General features: G+C 46.2%; 1 protein-coding gene across 4 annotated transcripts in view; it reads right to left on the bottom strand.

Moving 5' to 3' along the window:
* CHCHD6 (coiled-coil-helix-coiled-coil-helix domain containing 6) overlaps positions 1 to 19886 on the bottom strand; it is a 123143-nt gene that overhangs the window by 78867 nt on the left and 24390 nt on the right. For 3 of the 4 annotated variants that reach the window (XM_075574581.1, XM_075574578.1, XM_075574580.1), the window contains exons 5-6: positions 13251 to 13271; positions 4441 to 4524 (exon numbers count right to left, since the gene is read on the bottom strand). In XM_075574581.1, the coding sequence (XP_075430696.1) occupies positions 4441 to 4524; positions 13251 to 13271 (105 nt within the window). The remainder of the gene's footprint in view (positions 1 to 4440; positions 4525 to 13250; positions 13272 to 19886) is intronic. The other variant, XM_075574579.1, reaches the window with a different exon arrangement.

The raw sequence follows: 19886 nt of genomic DNA, 5'->3' as shown, positions 1-19886 counted from the left end.
CATCCTCTTCAATACCATCAGGTGGGGCACAGAAACCCAGAAGAGCAGGGAAGAGAGATCCCAATCGCTAGAGGGCGAGTTGAGCAAACACAGCGCTGTCGCTAGTTTGGACTGAGCCTCACTCATTGAAAGTCAGGCTCACTCACTATCAACCTCAGCGACCTTGACCTATCATATGCCCAGAAATCTAGATGTCGTCTATAAAATAATATACATTATTAGATCTTGACAGCTAAGCAGCAATGAGAGGGACATCCTACTGCCTGGATCATACGTTATGTTCTGTGATTAAACTATGATTGTATGGCCAACATATAAGAGGAATATGGACCTGATTTTCTTCTTGTTTAGCTATTTGCAATATGATTAGTGATGTTCCGGTTGCAGAATCCTACAGGGAAAGGGTGGGAGGAAAGGGCTCCTAATCATGGCAGCTCAAATGGTAAGAAATGATGCCTAAGGTAATTATAATTAGACTGTAAGCATGGAGTGTACCTTTACCGTTATGCTACGCAGAGACCAGCAAACAGACATAAAAATAAATAAATAAATACGGTTTCTACTCTGTTCAGACAAAGCAAAATATACAGCGTTTGGGCAGAAAGAAAACCCACTTACAATGAATGCTGCTGTCACTTTCAGCTCCCACACACGAGTGTGGACAGAGCCAAGCAGGCTGTATGCTTCGGATGATAAGCACGGAGCGGAGAACGCCAGCCAGCTTATTCTGTCCAAGGTGTAATTGTGTTTCTGGAACCGTGACACAATCCGGCCCACACGCACTCAAACCGCTTCTACCACTTCCAAAAACCTACAGATAAATAGCAGCCGCTGAGGCTTACAGGACGCAGGCCCTCTCTGGTTTAAAAGAAAAAGCCTTTTCTTCGCTTTACAGTACCTTAGTCTCATTCTTCACTGTCAAATCGCCTGGAAGTTTCAACTCGCCAGAAATATTGATACAAAATTATTTCTGTGGGGCCTCTACAATAGGCGCCATTTGTTGTAGTTGTAGGAAATGCTGCGTGGAACATAACATTGCGGCTTTAGAATTTGCCAATGCTGTTTAATTTGCTATTGTGTTCCTTAGGGATAAATGCTACACTCACAACTGTTCCCAAATATTAAGGAATGTCCCAACTCAAGATAGTCTGTAACTATCCTATGTGCTCCATACCATGCACTATACAGTAACGGTGAAACGCTTTGACTCGAAGTGGTAGAAAAGTGCTATATGAAATAAAGTTATTGTTATTAAAGATATTATAAGTCGGAACAGCAAAATCTCCTGAATTAAGTAACAGGCCTCAATGACGGGGCCTCGCACCTCTCACTTTAATGGCATGAAGTAGCAGCCTACGAATTTACTATGTAAAAACCTACAACCCTTCCATCAGACATACAGTATGCCCAGAGCACAATGGCAGAACATTAAAAGCACAGAATGTACATACATTGTCACAGGGTCCTTGTAAGAAACTCTCTCTAAAATCCAGCAGGGATCTGGTTAAGTGCAGCAGGTGATTAACCAGACCCCACCTGGCCAATTAAGTCTGCAAGAAAAGCCTCCTGCTGGAAACAGGAGAGATTCCTTAGCTCACATTTGGGCTGACAGAAGGAGAGCAGAGAAGCCTGCACACAGACACTGTCTTGAGCACAAAGGCTGTGCTGAGGTCAAGACACCCAGAGACCTATATTTCCTGGACACAGAGGACCCAGGAACCTGCCAGAGACTGACATGGAGGGCCACCTGCTTAAGGTACCTCCTGAGACTTTGGGGTGATAGGCTGGTAATGGGAATATCCCTCCAGTCCTGCAGATAGGGTCTGGGGAAGCAAGTTAGCCCTTACAAAGGGATAGGGGTTTGTTATTTCGTTGTTTTTGTATGTTTTGCCTGGATAAAGGAACAGGCTCAATAAAGCCAAGATATCATTTCATCCTTAAACAGTCTCCATTTGCATACCTCTGCACACCTCTCTTACAGTCCTTTACAAAGCTTCAACAATAAATGTACTATAAAAGGGAGTGCGGGGTACCGAGTTGTGTCTTAGCTATGCTGCCACCAGGCGAACCCACTAAAAGGAGAGTGTCAGGAAGAGAAAGACAGGAGAAAGAATACAGAAAGGATTAGGAGAAGCTTTATGGCCGTGACTATAGAAACGGAGAATGTCAAGGTCTGTGTACACTCCACAAATGAAAGTAAAATTATATAAAAGCTGTAGCTAATAAAAAATAATAATACGAGTGTTCTGTGTGTTTAAAACTTTCATTTACAGGAATAAATAGCCACAAAAAGGGTTGTGTGTGTGTGTGTGACATAATTAAGCTTTATTGCAGCAGTGTGAGAACCTGTTCTCGGGTTTTCATTTCCCTAGCCGTCGAGTGAGCACTTCCCCAGTCTGTATACCCAATAAACACAAGGCCTTGCCTCGTTGTGTTGTCATTAAAATGTTACTCTTCAGGGGTCAGAAAATACTCCTTTTATGCTTGAAAGAAAACAAAAAGTGTGTGTGTGTGTGTGTGTATATACAGTATACTGTATATATACATACACACACAGACACACATATATATATATATATATATATATATATATATATTTATATATATATATATATATATATATATATATATATATATATATATATATATATATATATATACATACACACATACATATACACATATACACATACACACACATATATATATATATATATATATATATATATATATATATATATATATATATATATATATAACAGTGTTCGGCAAACCTATACATTTGCACGCCCCGGGCGAGTGGATTTAACATCGTGGCGAGCTCCTATTGGCCCAAGCAGCACACGTGTGGTACTAGGTGGCGAGTAGATTTTTTTGTTCGGCGAGTAGATTTTTTGGTGATTTGTCGACCACTGTATGTATGTATGTATGTGTGTATATATATATATATATATATATATATATATATATATATATATATATATATATATATATATATATATATATATATATATGTGTATGTGTATGTGTATATATATATCTATATATATATATATATCTCTATATATATATAGATATATATATAGATATACATATATACACATATACACACACACAAACACACATATATGCCTATAATTATCCTCAGACTAACACCAACTGCTGAGGCGGGGGCCTGAGTCCTCCTCCCATATACCTTACCCCACACATGGCTGTAGGTCAGACAAAGGGATGCAGACTACAATAAGGTTTATACCACAAGGGTACTTATAATGTAATTAATCACTAGGCCCCAATATAACAATATGATCATCAAACATTCCCAATGCAATAAGATATAAACACGTCACACAGGACACTGCGCAGGTGTGTACCCGTGTCTCCCCCTGTGATCCCCTGTCCCTGCATGGAAGGGCCTGTGTAACGGTGCCGGCACACCATGTTAGCTCTTCCATTGTGTGTGAACGTAACAGGTCTGTACTTTGCAAATACTTTGGTATCCTTTTACTTGGCTCGTGATGAGGATCCCCTCGGTCGCTACGCGTGCCTCCTGCTGCGGTCAGATGGCTGCTCCACTGGACTCTACTCCCTTTAGCCAGCACCCGCTAACTCGGGCAGATCGCTGGATGGGCTCCTGGGTTGCCCTAAGATCTCTCAGGGTGCTGCAGCTTTGCCCCTGCATGCTCTGCCAGGGACCCCTAGGGATTTTCTCCCTTAGGCTACGTTTATAGTGCCCGCGACGGCGACACGACGTCGCTCCAAAACAAAACAATTGACTCCGTCGCCAGCACTTATAGTAAGCGCGACGGGGACGGAGCGACGTCACGACCAAAAATTTGGAAGCGGGGTAAATTTGATTTTTTACAGACTGTCGCCACATGTGACTCTCTGTAAACCAATCAATGACCCCGTCGCCAGCGACGTCGCTGAAAGTTAAATTATAACTTTCGCTAGTGGCGACGTCATTGGTCGCGTCGCCGGCACTGTAACCGAGGGCTTAGTCCCGTCTCTCCAGAATCCATTTTCATTGGCTGAGGCCCTGTCCGTTACAAATCACATCCTCCTGTCCCGGAAGTGACTGCAGCACAGCAAGCTGGGAGTTGTAGTTTCCAATTGCAGCCAGGGAGCAGTGTGTGTAAGCTCTCTGCACCTTCCCAGGGGTAACATATACATGTCTGTGTTCCATATAGGTGCAGTATCCCTGTTGCTTAGAGCCCCAAAAAATTGTATTCATTTCCTTTATTTGCTGCTTGCTCTTTGTAACTGAAGAACTGCTGATACAACAATAGGTTTGTGTTGCAGGCCTAACTATCACGGAAGGTGGTTCACAAAAGTATTTTGTGTAATGTAGAATACAAGGTCTAGAATAGTTTGTCCACACAACGCTCTTTTCAACACCCATTCATTAACAACAGGAATCCCTACCTGAGAGACACTTACCTTCTTCTCGATGCTGGCCAACTGCTCCTTATGGAAACTGTCGAGGCGTTTCAGCTCAGCCTCCTTTCGCTCGAGGTCCTTAGCCTAGGAAAGAGAACACATGGCTGGTAGAGAGTCCAGGAGATGCTACCTTCCAAAGGGAAGTGAAGATGGAACAGAGCGCATTCCATTGTATGTATGAGAGGCAGAGTCCAGAACGCAATGTAACAACATGAGTCTCAAAGGGTTCTTCAAGGGTAGTGACCATGTGGAAATGACTACCCCTTGAGACTGCGATGGCAGATACAGGAGATACATTGAAGAAAAGACTCTATATGTTTATGAAAAACGAAAAGTATATAGGGGCAGATTCATCAGGTTCTGGCACCGGGTTAGAACACCCAATGGGAGTTCACACTGGATCGGGGGCGCTGACCCGTACCGGTGTGTCAAGTCTGTCCCATTGAAGGAAATTGTTCCATGTTCTGCAGATGTTTAGCAATGGCAATGCCGAACATCGGCAGAACATGGCACAATCTGATTTACTGAAGTCAGAAATAATATAAAATATAAATACAGTGAGACGTTACAACTAGCAAAGGTTGATGATAAACATACAACTTTTTGGAGCCTAAACTAATATGTTACTATAATGTTAATACTAATGTATATGGAATAATTTACATGCACTGGTAATCAAGGTGCACAGCATATCTATATATGTCCATATACACATTTTTATATTCATACAGTGGTAGGTAGCGTTACGGCCACTGCGCTGGGGACACTGCCTGCTGCGATCGCGCTGCGGGGGGGGTCCATGCTTTTGGATCGGACTCCCCGCAATGTTAATCCGGCCGGGCCGCAAGCGTCGCGAGTTGTCTCGGTAAGACTTGCTACAACTGCATACGTATATATATATATTACACACATACACAGGTAATCAAGCTGCAAAGTATACACATGTGATATTCTGCATAATCACTGCCAATGAATCCTATGGGAAAATATGTCATATTCAGCATTATGAGCAAGTGCAATAACCTTGGGGGGGCGGGAGGGTGTGTGTATGTTTTTTTTTTTAGGTTCTAGTAGCTGTAATAGTCCCAAAAGAGTAAGATACTTCCTAGGTTATGATACAAATGTATCACCACCTGCAATGTATGTATGTATGTATGTACACACGGTTCTTGACAAAGGTTGACAGAAACGTCGATCACCTAATAAATCAACTTTTGAGCAAAGATCCAAGCATGCTGGACCACACACACACACACACACACACACACACACACACACACACACACCCTTGTGTATAAACTTCTCATTCCTAAAAGGAAATAAAGACAGCAGCACCATCTCTTTTGCCGATACTTCACATATGAAGAAGGGACTCATGAGGACTCAAAACGCTCATATATGTTAACTCCCGTTTGTCCATTAGATGGTATCCCTACTTGCAACAACCTTACACTTCTCTAGGATGTGTACGACCGTTCAGACAAATTCACTACTTAGCTGGGGGTTCCCTGAGTGATAGTGTTGAAAACCATTGGGCCATAACTTCCGAGGTGCCCGTGTGAGACACCAACGATTACTCGGTTTACAAAATGATGCAGAGGAAGTGAAGCGCGTTTACATCTGCAAAAACATCTCTGTTCGTCCAATGTTATAGATTGGGCAGTATGTGTTTGGGATGGAGTGCTCCTGGACCACTTAACACTGATGCCTTGTGGCAACAGCCTCTATGTAGCAGGGCCCTAGACTTTCAAGGAAAGTCGGCAAAAGATGATTAAGTAGCCTGGACAGAATAGTGCCCCGCGGGCTGAGACCTGTCATTGTACGGCTGGCGGAGGTTGTTAGGAAGGAAGATCACATCTGAAGGGCTGTTGCATCTCTACTCTCCCCAGGAGCAGACATAAAGAGGAACACTTCATGAAGTAAAAGCCTGAGCGTATGTGGCAAGGAAAAGGGCCATGTTTGGCTTGCCGTATTTTAAATGTCAGCTTCATCTGACGCTTAATGAGCCCGACACAGATTCTCGCAGAAATCCTGGAGGGGAGGAACGCTCGAGTGGAAGGGGGACCGGGGGTAAAGATCATTTCAGCTCAAGGATGCCAATTCAAATTCAGGTCAGGCTGTGGGTGACTGATATCATTCTGCAACCCATTTGTTGGGCTGGATGAAAGGGGCTGTAAATTGAAGCTGGCTTGTCACACACGTGGCAGAAAACAACAATTTAATTACATTATATATATATGCACATATGTATATGTATACACACACACAAACCACACACACACATATATCTTATACTATATTAGTGAAAGCACTGTATGTTTGCCTGCCTGCCTGCATGCATGCCTGCCTGCTGGATGTCCGGTGTCCCTAGGGGAAATCTCATTGGTCCCTTGGGCCGCCCCCGCACACCTCTCATTGGCCTGAGGCGGAGTGACGGCCCAAAGGACACACAGGGACACAAACACACACACAGGGACACACACACACACACACAGGGACACACACACACACACACACAGGGACACACACGGACACACACACGGACACACACACGGACACACACACGGACACACACACGGACACAGGGACACACACACACACAGTAGGGGGGGTGTACATTAGCAGCATATATAACCCGGGGGGGGGGGGGCTCACATACCCGCCGGAGCCTCCGCCTCTTCCTCCCCGAAATCAGCCTCCACACCCACGCTTTCAAACCCCCCCCCCACCCCGCGCCACTACAGTCAGCGGAGGAGCGGCCACAACAAGCTGCCTCCCGCCTCAGATCCACGTGGGAGCGGCCGGACGGGTGAGTGAGCGGCCTTCACCCACCCCTCACCCCCCTTCAAATCACCTCCCCTCCACCCCCCCCCCCCCCGGCGCCGCTACAGTCAGCGGAGGAGCGGCCACAACAAGCTGCCTCCCGCCTCAGATCCACGTGGGAGCGGCCGGACGGGTGAGTGAGCGGCCTTCACCCACCCCTCACCCCCCTTCAAATCACCTCCCCTCCACCCCCCCCCCCGGCGCCGCTACAGTCAGCGGAGCGAGCGAGCGCCCGGGACACAGCGGGGGAGCGGCCACAACAAGCTGCCTCCCGCCTTAGATCCACGTGGGAGCGGCCGGACGGGTGAGTGAGCGGCCTTCACCCACCCCTCACCCCCCTTCAAATCACCTCCCCTCCAAAGGCGCCCCCCCCCGGCGCCGCTACAGTCAGCGGAGCGAGCGAGCGCCCGGGACACAGCGGGGGAGCGGCCACAACAAGCTGCCTCCCGCCTCAGATCCACGTGGGAGCGGCCGGACGGGTGAGGGAGCTGCCGGACGGGTGAGTGAGCGGCCGGACGGGTGAGGGAGCGGCCTTCACCTCCCCTCACCCCCCTTCACCTCCCCTCACCCCCCTTCACCTCCCCTCACCCCCCTTCACCTCACCTCCCTTCACCTCCCCTCACCCACCCCTCACCTCCCCTCACCCCCCTTCACCTCACCTCCCCTCACTCCACTTCCCTTCCACCTCACACATGTGTACACACACACACACATACATGTGTACACACACACACATACATGTGTACACACACACATACATGTGTACACACACACACACACACGTGTACACACACACGTGTACACACACACATGTGTATACACACATGTGTACACACACACACATGTGTACACACACACGTGTACACACACACACGTGTACACACACACATGTATACACACACACACGTATACACACACATGTGTATACACACACAAACACACACACACACACACACACACTTATACACACACACACACACATACAATGTATACACACAAACATGTATACACACACAAACATGTATACACGTGTATACACACATGTGTATACACACACGTATACACACACACAATATATACATACACACAATGTATACACACACACACGTGTATACACACACACACATGTATACACACACACGTGTATACACACACACACGTGTATACACACACACACGTGTATACACACACACGTGTATACACACACGTGTATACACACACACACGTACACATACACACACACACACACATGTATACACACACACATACAATGTATACACACAAACATGTATACACACACACACCCCAGCACCACCACATCAGCACACCGGTATCCCATGCCCCCCCAGCACACTGCCATTCTCGGCTCCCCACCATTCCCAGCCCCCATCAACACCATCAGCACCCACACATCGCCACCTTTGCACCTCCCCCATCGGCACACCCACATCCGCACCCCCACATCAGCACCAAACCCTCCCAAATCAGCACACCAATACAATCACCATCAGTACAGCCACAGCAGCACTACCACCGCACATGGGCCGCGTGGACCACTCCCCACCCAAATGCCACACCCACACCACAAACATCCCGGGCAACGCCGGGGCTCTCAGCTAGTACTGTATAAAAACATATATTATTAATAATAATAATAGCATGCTCTTGTATAGCGCTGCTAGTTTTACGTATCACTTTACAGAGACATTTTGCAGACACAGTCCCTGCCCCATGGAGCTTACAATCTATGTTTTTGGTGCCTGGGGCACAGGGAGATAAAGTGACTTGCCCAAAGTCACAAGGTGCAGACACCAGGATTTGAACCAGGCTCCCCTGCTTCACACTCAGGGCCAGTTAGTGTCGTTACTCACTGAGCCGCTGCTTCTGTTTTTTTTTTTTTTAAATGTTTCTCTTTAAAGCGGCTCGCTTCCCTGAAATAACAAATGCTGCACTGCATAACGATGCTGGATATGTCTGGAAACGTTGGGCTCCGTCTCCCTCTTTCCATGATACCCAGACCCTTTCCAGATGTGCCACGTTGGTAACATGTGGTTTGTGTCCCTGTTGTCTTGTAACGGTATAAAAGGTCTCTCCCGGTTAGAGAATATTATGCACAGGCAATGCTGGGGAGCAGCTGTCATTAGAAGAAGCTGCAGGCACACGTGTTTGAAGCACTACAAGCGTTGAACGATGTAGGGGCGCGTATACTAAGCAGTGCTACCCCATATGGCACCATTCAGCACGGCTCATTAAAACATAACTCTTTAACGGTCCATGCAAGTGAAAAGGGCTTTAAGGGGTCTCCCACTACAAACGGGGTCTTAAGGAGTGTACTTGTGTGGCAGCCAGCTCCAGCACAGAAGAGGTTAAACGAGGGGGTTCTCAACTCCAGTCCCAACAAGTCAGACTTTAAGGATATCCCTGCATCAGCACAGGTGGCTCAATCAGTGGATCAGTCGACCAGCATGCTTCAGCACAGGTGGTGCAGTTTAAGAATGAGCCACTGATTGAGCTGCCTGTGCTGGAACATCCTGAAAACCTGATCCGTGGGGGGGTCTTGAGAAACCCTGGATTAAACCGTTGGAAATGCACAGGCATACTATAAGGAGGAGTTAGTGTGTCTAATTGGAGTCTGCTTCTGGTTTCCAGGACTGCATGCCTGTATTTGGGGAGTGTAAATATTTCTCCTTGCTAATGATTTATAATAGGCACTTGGGACTTCTCGTTTTTGTCTGAGGTTCAGTGTAATTTCGGTGTGAGCTTTTACTTCTGCCTGCAACAAATCTCCGGAAACAATGGGTAAGACTTATTTGTATTCTCCTTCGACTAACAGCATTGACACTGCAACGTATCCTGTGCCAGCCGCTTATTAAATGAAATGTTATGTACTCGCCTCCACCAGAGAACTGGTTTAATAGTCTTGACCGTGAAATAGTTAAATAATTCCTCAGGGTTTATGTAGAAGGAAACCAAAACGTTCACCTTTGCGTTACATGACATACAATTACAGTCGCATTTTGAGCATCTCAACACAAGTGTATCTACAGTGACGAGAAAAAGTGTGTGGACCCCTTCGGATTTTCACATATTTCAAACCTAAAATGTTATTAGATCTTAATCCAAGTCCTAATACTAGACCAAGATAACCTGAACAAATAGCACAACAATATGATACTTTTTCAACATTAATTTATCCACAAATGAATCAACATTCAATATCCATGTTATGTGAACGTTTAAATTCAGAACCCCCTGAGGCACTGAGGTGGCGCCCCCTTGAGCAGCGATGACTTCAACTAAGCGTTTCCAGTAACTGCTGGTCAGTCTCTCACATTGGTTTTGATGAGTTTTGGCCCATTCCTCCTTACAGAACTGCTTCAACTCATGACCCACTTTCGGCTCAGCATCTGCTCACGGACGGATGGCTTAACATTCTCCTCTAGAATCTTCTGATACAATGCAGAATTCATGCTTGTGTCAATGATGGTAAACCGTCCAGGTTCTGAAGCAGCAAAGCGGCCCCAAACGATCACGCTCCTACCACCATGCTTGACGGTTGATATGAGGTTCTTCTGTTTGAACACAGTTTTGGTTTTCACCAAACATGATGTTTCTCAATGAGGCCAAAAAGTTCTACCTTTGACTCATCTGTCAAGATAACGTTGTTCCAGAAGTCTTGTGGATTATCTATGTGCTTTTTGGCGAACATCAGAACATTAGCAATGTTCTTTTTAGAGCAGTGGTTTCCTCCTGGCTATCCTTCCACGAACACTATTCTTGTTCCGTTTTTTTCTGATAATTGAGTCATGAACACTCACATTAGCCAAGGCGAGAGTTGTCTGCAGATCCGTGGATGTTACTCTGGGGTTCTATGTGACTTCCTGGATGATTTGCCAGTTTATTCTTGGAGAGATTTTAGTAGGACGACCAATCCTTGGTAGAGTGACTGTTGTCTTGAACTTTCTCCATCTATCTATCTGACAGTGGATTGGTGAAGCACTAAATCCTTATTAATGGTTTTGCAACCCTTTCTATTCTGATGAGCATCAATAACTGCTTTTCTGATGTCCTCAGAGATTTATTTGGATCGTGGCATGACGTGTTCCCACACACCCGTATGGTGAAGCCCAAACTCACAAAGATTTGGATCTTTATATAGGATGGGGCCTCCCAAACTCACCACTGAAGATCTACCTAATTATTTAAAACACATGATTCTAATTAACCCCTTTAATTTAGCTGATAAAACCAGGGTTTCACTAACTTTTGCACATACCCGGACTCTTAATTACCATTGTTTGTCTAATTCATACATCATTTGGTTTCAAAAGACATGGAATTGGTTAATATAAAACCTATTGGATATTTAAGAAAACACTGGTTTTGATTCAAGAAGGTTATCACGGACAAACTATGAAATGTCTGTAATTATCATTGGGGTACAAGCTTTTTCTCGCCACTGTAGGTACTTCCACTCGTTTGCCCGATTTGGGAAGTATCACTAGGAGACGTTAGAGATGAGTTTCCCAATCCATATATAATATATACAGGACATATACAATGCTGTATCTGGACCCCTCCCCCTGCCCAATTTTTCTTGGCATCAAAATCTCTGCCAAACCTGAGGGGCAGGGAAGGGCGATTTCTCTGTGCGTTCATTGGGAGGAGAATAAACCACTTCATGCATATTATGCAAGCAAAGCCGTATTAGGCACACTTAACCTGCAGAGTGTAGCTGTCTAACCAACAGGGGAGTTTTCCCCCCACTGTCGGGGGGTGGTGTTTGGAATCGACACCTTTTTGTTTTAGAGAGTACCACTTTCCATTCCGCTCCAGAACAATTACCCGGATGGATGAGTTGGGGTCATAGTCGGCATTGCTTTCATTTGCAGTATTTCAGGATATCCCTGCTTCAGCACAGGTGGCTCAATCAAAGACTGGTTAAAAGGGTTAAACTAAATGACCCTTTTTCAAGAGAATAAATAAGTATTTTACTGTGTTTTTTTGTCATGTTGGATGTAGCATTGGGCTTCTCTGTCGCTTGTATGCATTTGCCACGCTCATTAGCTCTCCTTTTTGACACTTGTATACATATATATTTTGTGGGGGCTCAGGGGTTCCCATAAAGAGCTTGCTGGGGTGTCTCAGCTGTTGGAGGTTAGTGGCTCCTCCTTCCCAGGTTTTAAGCCCGCCCCTCCCCACTTCCCAAGTCAGCAGGTTCCTTTCATTTTACTGGATATAGATCCTATGTTGGTCTTTCTCCCTCCTAATAGAGGTAAATGAGAATTTTAATCCTAATAGAGGTATACTAGTATTTTATCTGGTAGTGTTCGGACCTGTGAACAGGTTCTGCCTTGTCGTGGCTCACAGGCTTACGACGCTTTGGCCAAAGGGTTAAACTAAATGACCCTTTTTCAAGAGAATATCCAAGTATTTTACTGTGTATTTTTGTCATGTTGGATGTAGCATTGGGCTTCTCTGTCGCTTGTTGTATATATTTGCCACGCTCATTAGCTCTCCTTTTTGACACATATACATATATATTTTATGGGGGCTCAGGGGTTCCCCAAAAGAGCTTGCTGGGGTTCCGTGTGTTTAACTTATCTGAAGCAGGGATAGCCTGAAAACCTGACCTGTTGGTGGCCCTTGAGGACTGGAGTTGCCCACCCTTGGTGGAGCCACTGACTACTTAGCATCCAGCCATATACTGTACCAAATGAAGTCAGTGCAAGAGAACTGGAGTTGTACAAATAAACTGTTTTTCCCCTGTGGTCCATTCACAGGACCAAGAAGATTTGAAACCCTCTTGCATGAGCTAAATGGCACGTTGGTACCGTAGCAAACTAAGAACCTTCTAAAAAAAGAAGGGGGGGTCGGGGGGGAACAAAGAAAGAAATTAAAGATACTACAGTTTCCAGCAACGGTCCCCACACAGTGACAACATGACAAGTGAAATAAGCGAGAACACGAGCCAAAACAGAGCTTACCCATTCATCCAAATCCGCAGGCTTGCAAAATGAAGAAAAAAGGAGAGAGGGAGAGAAAAGGGAAGAAAGAAAAAAGGAAAAATGTCAGTGATTTATTGAGCCGGCTTCTCTGCTGCACAAAGCTCGGTGCGCACCAAGTGTAGAAAAAGCCGAGGAGCATTAGGAGCAGCGAGTGGTGACTGCACCTTAAAGCTTCGCATGGCGCGGCTTCGTACGAATAGAAGCTTTTACAAAGGCTCAAAGCATGTCACACATGGCCTTCAAACTCCAGGTGGGGATGGAATTAGGGCGCTCTCCTGACCCCTCCACATGCCGACAGCCTATTGTCTAAAAAAAAAATGTTCTCCCTGCAAACGTTCCTTTTATATATTGCCACTTCTGAACAGAGTGTGAAAAATATGATAAAAATAGAAACTCAAAAGGAGGGTTCGGAGATAGTTACAAGTCGGATCCATACGGACGTCTAGATGAAATATTCTCATTGAAAGGGCTTGCTGATTAAGTGGGGGAACGGGGACAATCTATTGAGGCGTTGTATTCATAACTTGACCCCCAACGCATAGAAAATATCACAGCTACCCAGTACAACAACAACAACAAACTGTAGTCCACCTTTCTGACCCAGCTTTGCATGGAGAGTTTATACAGCACCGAGAACCAGAACACGAGTTTGGTCTTCAATTTCTACCCAACCTCAGCTGTTCCATATTGCCAACTGAAGCTTAAAGCCACTGTTATATGAAAGCCGGTAAAATGGGGGAGACCAGAATTAGCCAAGTTAAAAAAACAACCGGTCAAATAAACCAACAGATGGGTAGGTGACCTTTCTATTGGCTAAATCAGGGGTTCACAAACTTTGGTGTTATTAATTTGCTGGAGGACCATCACACTTCCTTTTGTATCTATGTATGTATTTTACATATACTGTACATAGAACATACTGCAAACTAATGGACCAATATATACAATTCAGCCTTTGATAGGAAGAGAAAAATTCACACTTCCTGAAGTGAACTTGGAAAGACTTCGGGAACAAAAAACTAAAGTCTACGGGACAACAATTCGAAAACCACTGTGTTAAATGTCTAGAAATGCAAGATGAGGCGTTAGCAGATATGCAAGCTTTTTGACTGCTTTGTATCTAGTGGGATTGTAACAGGGACATATCCCTGTTTAAATAAAGCAGCCTCAGAGCTCTGAAAATCAAGCAGAGAGATAGTTGATTGCAGCCACTCAATTAACTAGTCTCCACCTGGACTAATGAGAGCTCTGTAAAAAGCCTCAAGTGAGACACAGGAGAGAGATTCCTTAGCTCACATTTGGGCTGACAGAAGGAGAGCAGAGAAGCCTGCACACAGACAATGTCTTGAGCACAAAGGCTGTGCTGAGATCAAGACACCCAGAGACCTATATTCCCCCGACACAGAGGACCCAGGAACCTGCCAGAGACTGACATGGAGGGCCACCTGCTTAAGGTACATCCTGGGACTTTGGGGTGATAGACTGATAATGGGAATATCCCTCCGGTCCTGCAGATAGGGTCAGGGGAAGTAAGTTAGCCCTTACACAGGGATAGGGGTTTGTTATTTTGTTGTTTTTGTATGTTTTGCCCGGATAAAGGAACAGGCTCAATAAAGCCAACATATCATTGCACCCAGATCGGTCTCCATTATATGAACCTCTGCACAACATCTCTTACAGGGACCTATAACCCAATTGAACCATCTGGCGCCAAAGAGGTTAAGAAGGAGGAGCTGTAATCTGAGCTGGGAAACGAGTATCCTTGACACCAATAACCACCTCTGTCGCAGCCTGACTGCTTGTGACTATGAGCAATGTTTATGGTCTGATAGTTTATCTGCCCCTATGTAGTCACCGCTTAACAAAGACACGATAAATATACAACAGCAAGGCAGAGGAAGGGCTTTGCAGAGAGCACCGATAGGTTTCAGCATCGGAAGGGTTTTCTAGCAGAGGGGGGCTCAACTGCAGTCCTCAAGCCCCCGCCCCCACAGGTCAGGTTTCAGGATATGCCAGCTTCAGCGCAGGTGGCTCAATCAGTCCCTGCTTCAGCACAGGTGGCTCAATCAGAGGCTCAGTCTTTGACTGAGCCTCTGATTGAGCCATCTGTGCTGAAGCTGGGATATCCAGAAAGCCTGACCTGTTGGGAGGGGGGAGGAGGGGCTTGAGGATTGGAGTTGAGCCCCCCTGTTCCAGCAGACAGATTATATAGACGAATACACAGAGTTTCTCTTCTAATACCGAGAAACTGGACTGTACAGAACGCTTCTTTTTTTCACTTCCCCATAATGTGTCCGGCATTGGAGGGACTAACTCATCCATTTCATTTAAAGGAACAAGTAACAAATTGCTTTGCAATGTATTGCAGGCCCCTCTGCCAGCTGGATAGCTTAACCCTTTTGCTGCCGGAGCACTGGTGAGAACCCAGTTGGCTCACATTGTGAGTAAATTCAGTGCTTCAAGATACTACACATTTACTTCAATAAACTCCATGAACTACCTGAGCCTGAACGGCAGAGAAACGGGACGACTAAAAATCCAGAATCTCTTCAAAAACAAAAACGTTCCACGTGCCAGTGTGAGGAGAAGTTGCAAGTGATGGGAACGTACATGGTGGATTCCCCGGCAAAAGTATACGGCAAAACTCCAGGTTGTAGGAATGTATCTGCAGTGGGCGAGTAACAATCTGCTCATATTAGAATTTTGACAAAACCCCAGTCACCAATGGAAAGGTTCGGCCCATCCTGTTCATATTGTACAAATGTTGCAGCATTCTACATAACAGGTGTGGGCAACTCCAGTCCTCAAGGGCCACCAACAGGTCAGGTTTTCAGGATCTCCCTGCTTCAGCACAGGTGGCTCAGTCCATGCTGAAGAAGGGACTTTAAAGAAGTTTAAAGAACACTTGAGTACACGAGTCCGTTTAACTGGATGGTGTACACGATTATGCACAGAGCGTGGAAATCTTCACACCCCAACACTCTGCTGAGTCGCTCTGCGATGTCGGCATCTGCTCTCCCCCCCCCCCCCCCCCCCTCACGTTCTTTTTGGCAGTGAAGGGTTACATGGCTCAGTGTATGCTACAAAACTTTTCCTCTTTCACACACCTTTCCCATCCAAATTCAGAAACCTTCACACCTTTACACTCCACTGAGGCAATCTGCCGTGACAGCGCCTCCTCTTCTCTCCCCCCCCCCCCCCCCCCACCCAGCCGACGCCGTCTCTCCCTCGCTAATTCTGTGCGCGGGTCCGTGGAGCGCAAAATTGCAGACATTTCAAATTAAAGGGAGAGGAAGGGATGGAACCGTATCAAATCAGCATTAGCACCAACGGAACGTCTTTAAAGGAAAATCGGGCAATGAAATATTACAGGCCGTGCGAGGAGGAGGAGGAGGAGGAGAACGGCCTCGTGGTCACAGAGATTATGGAGACGCTTTTTCTGTTTCCCACTTCCCAGCCAGGGGTGTCAATGCTTTGCGCGGCCCAGTCCCTCCCCCAAAGAGCTTGCAATCAAACTTTTGGTACCCTGCATAAAGGCTCCAGTAAGGGCAGGTGACACTTTAGTGTGAGTTTATAATGGCTTCCTTTATATAAACCCCATACACACAATTTTGTCCCAATTACAAAAAGGTGATAATACTCCTTGTCCTTTGCTTGTCACATCAATGGCCAGATTCACAAAACCACACACAGAGCTTTTCTACTGGAGCAAAACCACTAGAATGATAATGGTAAAACTGGCTGCCTCTGGCATATAGGCACCATGTGTATTTTGTTTAATGACTCCGAGCATCTCACAGTCCTCAATGCCTAAAAGTCCCAGTCTCATATTGCCCACAGGTATAATAGGGTTGCCAGGTGGCTTCTCCAAGAATACTGGACACATCGTTGAAAGGTGCTATACGCTCGAGACACACACACCACTCCTTGCTGTTCTCTCCTCTCCTTGGCCCCACCTCCAGGCTCCTGACAACTCCTCCTGATTGGTTGCAACTGGGTAATGCACCCAATCAGGATGGAGGATGTTGCCCATCCCCCTAGCAACAGCCCTGCTCTCTCCCTGCTAAAGGAAATCCCGCGGCCCCCCAAACCAGTCAGGTCACTGTGTCCAGAGATAAAACCAGTATACACACACATGCCCAGTATTACTTCTCATTTTTAACTAGACAGGGTCCAAATACAGGACAGTCCGGTCCAATACTGGGCACCCTATAAATTAAGTGGGCCCCATTCATTTTCACTTTGATAATGGGCATGTTGGATTCGCCCAGTCAGTGGGCAGCAGTGCCCAGCTCGTACATGCCCATCGACCTGCGGCAGCTCGGGTTTGGGCTCTCTGAGAAGGGGCGAGAACTTGTCCTTATCCCTGGCCCAGCAGACAAGAGGTTAACCCAACAGCGGAAGTGTTCATATGCTCGGCATGCTGGAATATCAGGCGGGCAAACCCGCTGAAAGAGAGCCTTTTGATTAATTGCCCTTTTTAAATTGCAATTATGTCATTCAACAGAACCCATGAACATTCATTTACAATTTGCCGAGTGAATAATTGAATAATTACCGGTTCCCCGAGCATCGGCCACGCGCCCAATGTTAAAAATATATATATATAAATACAAATGTTAAAAATAACAAGAATGCCCGCCGATTGTCTCTGCTTCACTTGGGACCGGCGATGGGCAGGATGGTGCTCGGAAGCAGAGGAGAGGCGCTGCTGGGACTATTACAGGGGAAGATAACTTATAAATGAGGGAATAAACAGCTGCAATCACTCTTCGCCAACCCAGTCTAACTGGGTTCACCTGCCTAAAAGGCAGCGTTCACAGCCTCCCGTCCTGCAAACATGGCCAGCGGTGAGCAGCCTTAAAGACGGAGATCAAGTGAAGAAGAAGATGCTCTCTCCTGCAAAGAGAACTCCACAAGCCAACGGATAAAGATGGTTGGAGTCAGTGACTTAGAACCTGCCTGAGCTTCTCATATGGCTAACTAGGAGGAAAAGATTGAGGAGCCTGGTTGACGCTCGGTATGAAAGCGGTTGATATGACAACAATGTGTACAATACGCTCACCATCAGGACAGTGTATAACCAAAAATAGACTTTCATTTTGCTTTCTTCCTTTTTTTTTTTTTTTGACAGTCAAAAAAAAACCTCCAACCCTTTGAAACGGAGGCATGCAACAAAAAAAAGACATGTTCCCTAGAATTCAGTGGTAGCTTTTTTAACTGAAAGCCTATTGAAGTATTTTTACGTTCACAATGAGACTATTTCCACATTTTCCATTTAAATGGAATGGTTCATTTCAACACGGCACATTGTATTTACTTAGCGCGTGCACCCTGCAAGGTCACTTTTGAAAGCATGTCACATTTAATAATAAGGACTCCAGGATGAGTCGGTAAGGCACGGGAACGGTTCTATGCTGCAGGGTGCTGAAGCGTGTTCGGAGTTGGCAACACTTGCTGGAAATGTGTCTGGTGGCATGTTTCCACGACTGCCCGGTAAGGTTATAGGGTTATAGAGCAGGGGTGGCCAACTCCAATCTTCAGCACTGGTGGCACAATCTGTGGCCACCTGTGCTAAAGCAATGATATCCTGAAAACTGACCTGTTTGTGGCCCTTGAGAGCTGGAGTTGGCTACCCGGTTTAGACGTTTGTTGCTGCGCCCCCCTGCCTTGTCACCCCCGGTGCTCGCGCCCTCCCCACCCCCTTTTACCTTAGTGCAGCGTCAAATGACGCAGTGAAGTCAATTGATGTCACATGACCCGTGGCGCCATAGAGACGAGTCCAGGAGTCGGCTGAATCTCGGTAAGTTGAGGTTGCAGACGCCTTGTGCGGTCCCCGAGCATTTCATTTAAATGCCTTGGAGAAGAGCGCGGGGCCTCTGCAACCGCCAAGACCCCACCCTCGCCCCCGAAAAATCTCCCCCCCGTTTGCGCACCCCTGTTACAGAGCAACCCGGGATTAAGTGGGAAAGTGCAGGCAGCTTAAAATCTTTTACCCCAGAAAAAGCAAACACAGAAACAGCAGCCTCTCAGCAGGATGGAGAGAGGATTCTTGCTGCTGTAATGTGATCTGCTTTTAACCTTCCTTTATATCTTAGGACAGAGAATAATGAACCAAAGGGGACCATTGCAGCTACTGCTGGCACATCAAAACCAGAGGGCTGGAAGAGAAAGTTGCAGACTGGGGCTAACGAGGAGAGAGGAAGGTGGAGGCGGCTGAACAGGGCAGGCGTAAAACAAACAGGACAGGGTGAGAGGGGGTGAAATTGACAGCACAGATGAGGGGAAAAGGGAACGAGGAAAGGCAGGTTGTGGTAGAACAGGGGTGGGCAGCTCCAGTCCTCAAGGGCCACCAACTGGTCACGTTTTCAGGATATCCCTGCTTCAGCACAGGTGGCTGAATCAATGACAGAGCCACCTGTGCTGAAGCAGGAATATCCTGAAAATCAGACCTGTTGGGGGGGGGCCTTGAGGACTGGAGTTGGCCAAATGCTACATTTGGAAGCGGAGATACAAGGAGATTAAGTGATGTACCCAAAGTCGCAAGGACACAACACTAACAGCAGGACTGGGGTGACTCTTTAACCGCTGCACTGTAGATTTGGACCATATATG

The sequence above is a fragment of the Ascaphus truei genome, chromosome 17 (assembly GCF_040206685.1).
Source record: "Ascaphus truei isolate aAscTru1 chromosome 17, aAscTru1.hap1, whole genome shotgun sequence".
NCBI classification, from domain to species: Eukaryota; Metazoa; Chordata; class Amphibia; order Anura; family Ascaphidae; genus Ascaphus; species Ascaphus truei.
This window is presented reverse-complemented; position numbering and strand designations above follow the sequence as displayed.